At 45.9% G+C, this 7,413-nt stretch overlaps 1 protein-coding gene across 1 annotated transcript; it reads right to left on the bottom strand.

Annotated features, from left to right (window-relative positions):
• Window positions 1-1,164: 1,164 nt before the first annotated feature.
• phlda1 (pleckstrin homology-like domain, family A, member 1) lies at window positions 1,165-6,359 on the bottom strand. The gene is made up of 2 exons (XM_030440541.1): window positions 5,635-6,359; window positions 1,165-3,570 (listed from the first exon to the last, which is right to left on the bottom strand). The coding sequence occupies exon 1, from the start codon at window positions 6,133-6,135 to the stop codon at window positions 5,674-5,676; it is 462 nt and encodes a 153-aa protein (XP_030296401.1). The 5' UTR covers window positions 6,136-6,359; the 3' UTR covers window positions 1,165-3,570; window positions 5,635-5,673.
• Between the last annotated feature and the right edge of the window lie 1,054 nt (window positions 6,360-7,413).

The raw sequence follows: 7,413 nt of genomic DNA on the forward strand, positions 1-7,413 counted from the left end.
TTAATAAAACCTCCTGAAAACCGTGTGTCATTTTCTGTATGCAGCGCCGCGGGCAGCCGGCCACATGACCTGAGAGACTGACTGATCTAAGGTGATAAAACGAGGGATTTTCTTTGCTATGTCAGGACGTGCACATAAATTGGAATGTCGGAAAGACAGGATAAGAAAAAGAGTGAAAGTAATAATAATAATATAATGACAATTTGTAGCTTAGAAAGCTGCTCCCAACCAGACTGAAGAGTTTAACCATAGAGCTGCAGTTTCTCTGCTTAATAGCTTCAATTCATGACTTGTTAAACCTGAATAAATCAGAATCCAGCCCAGTGACAGGCACCGAGAACTACACAGAAATAGCCAGTCTTAGCTGGTGGTCTCGTTAGCTGTATGTAGGTCATATAGAGGCATCAGTATTAAACTGAGACTGTTTCCTAATAAGTTAAAGGTTCCTCGTAGTGCGTTTAAATTGTATATTTTTGTATGTACAGCTTTGTAGTTGTCTCACTGATACTACAGACATCCAGCAAAGTTTAGATATTCTCGCTTTAACGTGTATGGTGATCAACCTCTGTAAACATTTCAATCTGTCACTCTTGACTAAAAACATCTGCTGAAATGAAAATGCATTTTTATGATGAACCCTGATTGCACCACTGTGACTGTATCCATTTATTTATTTTTAAAAAATTTTAAGCATAGAAAAAGAGGCAAAGGAGTATTGAAGGACTGGCGGGGGAGCAGGTGCCTCCAGGTCCTGACTTCAGTATTCAGGGAAACAAGCTGCCTCCTGACACAGCAGTGTTCCTCTCCTGGCAGCGGCGAGCCCTCCATGTGTCAGGAAGGGTGCCGTCATGTTTAATTGAATTAGCTCAGCTTCAGACGGGAGGGTGGACGGAGCGGCGCGTGCATTTGACATTACGCGCTGGCAGTTTTCTCCGAGCGGCAACAACTGGCGGTGAAACCCAATTCTCCACACAGCTTCTACTTTTAGACCAGGAAACAGGGGGGTGAGAGGTTCAACATTTGTACGGCATGAAGGGCTTGGAGAGCGCGGGGGCAGCAGCTAGTTAATCAGGTCATCCAAGTGACCCCGCTGAACCGCCCGGGCTCCGACATTCATCCGCCGCTGTGCACATGAGGGGAAAGAAGCCACACAAGACACCGTGCTGTTTTTTTTCCTTTAAAGTCTTTTTTAATGGAATGTATCTTTTCGAGGTATGAAAATAGATCTCACGTTGAAATAAGAAATTGGACAGTGGATTAAAAAGGGGCACAGCTATTAACTTTGGGCGTAATGATGGCAAAGGGAAGGCATGTCAAAGAAGCATCACACCAGTCGCGTTAGATAAAGGGCAGAGCCATTACTCTGTGTGGGAGATGACAACAACACGGAGGCATGTGTTGGTTTGGCGCCAATACACTGGCGAGAGAGAGGGGGGGGGGGAAGCGGCGGGGAAACACTTCCAGCAAACAGGAAACGACATGAGCCGTAGTGAAATAAAATGTTTCCCGACAGCGCGACATCCCCTCCATCATGACAAAACAACGCCGAGCCAATCTCTGAGGCCATTACCTGTCACCGTCCACCAAGTGTTACGTTGCGTGTCGACGCCGTTAGAAGTTACCCAACATTCACACTGTTCAGTCCGCTCTTTTTTTCCTCATGAAAACATTTCCTGCCTCGCAGTATAAAAGCTGCAGATTGGAGAAAAGGTTGTTTGAACATCTCTCAGAGGCAGAGCTGCTACACAGACAGGGATAATGTGAAAAGGCTGTTTTAGCTTAATTTAGCTAATTTAGGCAAACTTGACTAATGCTAGTTCTGGTCTGTACACAAAACTACACCGCCTTGTCGCACCAACTCTCATCCTGGTACTGGCGGGGGGGGGGGGACTGTCCTTGCTTTTTTCAACCAACCGCAACTGTCTTTCGACGCCACTAACCTCAGGATGCGGCAACGGTGCCCATGCAAAATAACATCATGAATGAAGCGTAATTCGCCAACATGTTCAAACGGAGGCCGAGAACGTGTGAGCTCGATGACGTAGGCTACTCGCAGGACAAGCTGGCACACTACAGTAGCTGGCCAGCCAAATGCTAACATGTTAGCTTGTTGGGAGCAGACATAATCACCCATATTCCTAGCTCCAATGATACCTAGCGAGAATAATGGCGGAACAAAGCATTGGTAGTACGTATCGTTCATTCACGAATATCTGTGTTAGTGACTTTTTGGAGTGAATACTACCAACACTAGGTTTATTGCTTAGCTAAATTAGCTTACGCTTCGAATCCGCAAAACTACCATAGGGCGTCCGTAATTATGGTACTGGTGCTAGCTCTGCCAAGCATCACCCGTGGATATATCGCTTGTTGTGGACTAGCTTGCTTACTGACATAGAAAGAATAGCAAGCTAGTCAGCACAGCCACTTACATGGCAACAGATGTTTGTAGGGAAACCTGTTTGCACCATCATCCTGTCCCATAAACAGATAAAAGAAGACAGAGCGACACCGCTAAGTGGCTACCGACACGTTTAAAAACACAGAGGAAGTGTCTCTGAATTTCAAATGTCAAAGAATTTTCCCCATTTCTTGTCGGTTATCAATTTAAAGTCGTTTCCTCCAGGCTTTGGTTTCAGACTGCACGTACCGAGCCAGTAAAACTGTGTTAATTCGTCCCCACCTGCTGAGATTCAATGCAACCACATAACTTGTCTTTAGAGCAGCTCTGCTCCTGTAAAAGTGTCAATATAACAAAAAAAAACCTCCACTGTGCATGTTAGTACTAGCTCTCCTCTGTAACCACTGAAAACAAACTGAGGGTAAAAAGCCAGTATCTCAGATTTAAGACTCACAAGAAAGCATGAGAGAGCTTTAGCCAAAAAAAAAAAAAATGATGGGAAATGATTGATATGCACAAGAAAAAATACAAAGATGCACTGTAGGTATTAACAGATCGAGCCATCGAACAAATCAGGTACAGGTCATGCAGGCATCTCGTCATATATCTATAGTGTTGTGGTATAGTATATTCTGAGCTGTAACACTGCACAAGAGAGAGAGATGTTGTGAAAAAAAAATGATTCTTTGGTTCAGTTGGGAAATGGAAACATGGACGATGACCCATTTTTAGCAGTTATAAACTGATCTGACTAACCTACAGCAACCGTCCTAAGATAACTACGTAAGCATATTCCCAGTGGACTTTGTGTGTAGCGCGTAGGCCGCGGGCCTCCGAGCGAGTACTTCTGGTTCCACTCTGTCAACAACCACACTGAACATTCATCAACAACAGAACACTTTTATAGAAAATATATATACACATATAATAAATAAGGGATGAGCCCAATCGCACGGTAGAATACAGTCGTCTTCTCACATGCTTTTTGTCCATCAGTCTCTTGTGGAATAAGTCTCTGTATTGAAAAGGGGACCGGGGCGGGGCGCTGGTCTGTGGAAACCACTACATGGAAGAGGGGCTCTCCTGGAGGATGGAGCTCGGTGGCGAAGCGGCAGGGGGGAGATGCAGCCCGGCTCGATATTCGTCCTCCGGCTGAGCGTCCAATTAACCTGCGGACGCAATCAATTAGACAGACTTGCAGACTGGCGGTGGCTGACACAAGGAGGCGAAGGAGATCTGGAGCCAACCCGAAACATAGACTCAATATAACAGGGACCTCGGGCTGCTCATTTCGTTTCAACAGTTGGGGTCAAACAATTGATGCCAACACAGACTGAAGTAATGGAAAAAACTTTGTTCCCCTCACTCAGTCTGAAAGTTTCTACGTAAAAGAAATCGGCAAGGACCGTTACTCAGCAGGGCCGTAGCCAACACTTTAGAATACTAAGGTCATGAGTCAAATAGTCCACCTGACCCCCCCTTTGCTCAATACATTTTTATATTTTAAACATTTTAATTTGTTATATTCTATTAATTAATCTTCATTTAACGCATTACTCAAATTCGATTAAAAAGCCTTTTTCTAAGAGGGAAATACTAACTCCTTTACTTTTTCATTTAAAGGACCAGTGTGACAGATTTAGTGGCATCCAGTGGGGAGGTTGCAGATCGCAAACCAACTGAACACCCCTCGCCTTACTCTTCCCCACGTTTACCGCCAAATACCTGGTGTAAAGGCTGTGTTTGTTTTGCTCATTCTGGACACGAGGACCTCTTTAGATATTAAAAGGCTCATCGTAAGGTAACAAAACCACAACAATTCTTAGTTTCGGGTGATTATACACTAATGAAAACATAATTAGGAATATTATATTCCATATCTACCGATGCATCCTCCTAAATCCAGCACACTGGACCTTTAAAGCAAGGACCTTTCTCCTTTTTCTTGTACTAAATATAGTAAATTTAGAATATATTAAGACGAAAACATATGGAATCAGCCTACACAAAAACACCAAGGTCCGTAATTAAAAAATAAAACCCCAAATTGTCAGAAAAGAGACACAGAGGATCTGACCTCAGTAGTAGCTACAGCTCTGCTGATCTTATGGACGGATGTTAATAAATCATAATAATCAATTAAGTTCAGACATTTAAGTGTGTTTTGATAAAGAGTAAAGTGATTAAAGCCTATTAAAAAGTCATCAGTGTTGGAAATGTCTTAAAAAACAACAGTGGAAGTCCCCTTTGTAAAAGTGTGTGGGGGGTGTCAGGTTACAGTGTTTCCTCTCAAATCAAAGCCTTTGCAGGACCAGTGTTTGGTGACTTACGCCTGCTATGTATGGCAGTGACCTTATAATAATGCGTGACCACATTGTTTCCAGATGTTCGGTCCCTGGTGGTGTTCTTCCTGGGTTCAAAACCTCGGCGTGACAGCAAATTAACCACGTGCCCACACCCAGCCATGTGCCTGGAAATGTACCGGCCAAAACAGACGAACACACTGCGGCTCGTTTACTCTGATGAACACGAGTTGGAGTGGGCTGGGGTGTTCGGTTGGAGGTGCATATTACTGAGGCTGTGACACGGGACGGATCGGAGAGTGAGGGGTGAATTGAGATGTCGGTGTAAAACAGCAGGGACTCGCCTGGCCGCGCGATCTGTGCGTTTTTACGCTTGATTTAAAGTCTCTGGGGAAACATGTACGAGTTTTCACAGGTTCAACTTTAACACTGAGCACTTAAACAAGTTGCAACAGCCCCTCACTCTTGTAAGTCTAATCATTTGAGTGGATTTTATGGACAAATATACCGCACATCCTTTCGGTATTTATGTAATCACGCGACGTGCGTAATTTAAACCTGCTCGTCTCCGCGCGTAAGGGCCAAACCCTCCTTGAGTGAAACATCAGACCTGGCTGTGAGTGGACATCCTGTGGAGGGAGCATATAGCATTGGCCCCAAAAACCAGGGGGCTCCCGAACTTTTCTTTGCGCCAAGAATAAATCCACATTTTGTCCCCTGCAGTTGAAATATTCGCTCGGGGTTTGATCTGTGAGGAGGACTGTAACCTGTGATGGAGCGGACGTCCTCATTCATGGCACATATATCCAGGAAATTCTATCAAAATGTGTCCTCAATGTACAGGGGGATGGGGGGGTCCCCAGGTGGTCCCCGGACCTGGGAACCCCCCCTCCCTCCTCCCTCCCCTCAATCTTGCTTTCTCTTTCTTACCGCTAATGGCGCACCAGTGTCCGCGGGACTCGCCGCAGGTCACGCTACGTTTGGCGAGCTGCGGACCGTCTTCTGGCCGGGCATCTGCACGACGAGCAGCTGCTGCTTCTGCCGGGTGGACTTGACGGCCAGGATCGCCTGCCGGTTCTTGTACTGGACCATCTGCAAGGTGATCTCCGCGTTCCAGCCCTCGTCCTGCGGGCACCTGAAGTCGATCTCCTTCCCCTCCGTCATGACCACCGTGAAGTAGACGTACTTGCCCTTCCGCTCCACGCAGTCCACCGTCTTCATGTTGGCGAAGTGCAGCTCCTTGACTTTGCCCGTGTCCCCGCCGCCGTGGTGCGGCTGGTGGTGGTGCGGCTGGTCGTGCTGCTTGGGCGGCAGCAGCAGCACGCCGTCCTCGGTCAGGACGCAGTGTTTCTTCTTCCAGAGCTGCAGCAGCCCGTCGCTCCGCTTCTCCAGCAGACCCTCCTTGAACACCTTCCTCCCGTTTTCCAGCATCTTTCACCTGGCGTCCGCAGGCTTTCCTCCTCGCTGGGCTGCTCGGGCGGAGACGGACGGGCGGACAGATGGACGGCTGTCTATCCCGGAGCAGGTGAAGGCATGAGCCGCCGCTGCGACTGCGGTGGTGTGCGGTGCTGGCTGTAGTGAGGAGGCTGCCTGCCTGCCTGCTGCCTGTCTGGCTGCTGGTCACAGTGTGTGTGAGGGGGGTTTGTGGGCGGGAGGGGTCTGCCGGAGAGGTGCACCGCCCCCCTCAGAGGCACCCAGTCTTCTGAGACAGGAAACAATAACAGCCTACTAATGAGGACTTCTCAGCGTTGACAGGCATTTTATTTTGAAAATTCGGATTTAGCGTGTAATGAGATTGCGATAGTCATCAGGCAACCACAATGCTCAGTACTATTTATACACTGCAGTCCATGAATGTGCGTCTATGAATGAGGTATGTTAGCCTCATCATTTACAATTTTATTTTGAAAAACACACCTTTAAACACAATGATGCACATTCCATACAGAAATGACAATGTGTTTGACAGCAGTGTGGTGTTGATGTGGATGGGTGGTTGGTTCACATTAGGGAATAAGTAGCACAGAAAATGACACCTGACATTAATGTTGGTCATGACAATATCACCGCTAAGAAAAAAAAAAAATCACAAAATAATAATAAGCTCTCCCCAGAATAAATGTTGGCAATGCATGTTTCTGTAAAAAAAAAAAAAAAGCCCAGGGTCTGGAGGTCCAGGGCCCAGAAGCATCCATCGCAACCATCCAAGATTAATGCAGAAGTGTCAAAATAGTGGTCGTTAATTTCAGCTATGTTCAAAATCACTCCTTACAGTTCATATCCACACCAAGCTGATGATGACGACCTATGGCGAAGGTCTGCATAACAAGCAGACAGGGCACATTTTCACAGGTCGCCTGTGACCATGTGAGGAGTTAATGCTGTGGAGTGTAAATTCACTTTTGACTGCACATTTATCTTAGAGCTGTAAGTTGTTTTACAGACAGTGATTTAACATTCAGAACAGGTTAATATACAAAACATTCTGAATCATTTTAGATTGAAACACCAAACATATAGTTAAAAATAAATAAACCGCCTACAATATGCTGCTGATGTGCATCTGTGGATCTCAAATCTTTTAACACAGCTTCAAAGAGACACTGCAATATAATCTGAGGTAAATACTGCTGTATTCATTTAGACCCTTTACATGTAATGGAGCATTTTCCATCTTTACCTTCTCCAACCCTGGTAGTGTTTCAGATT

Source organism: Sparus aurata, chromosome 14 (assembly GCF_900880675.1).
Source record: "Sparus aurata chromosome 14, fSpaAur1.1, whole genome shotgun sequence".
NCBI lineage: Eukaryota > Metazoa > Chordata > Actinopteri > Spariformes > Sparidae > Sparus > Sparus aurata.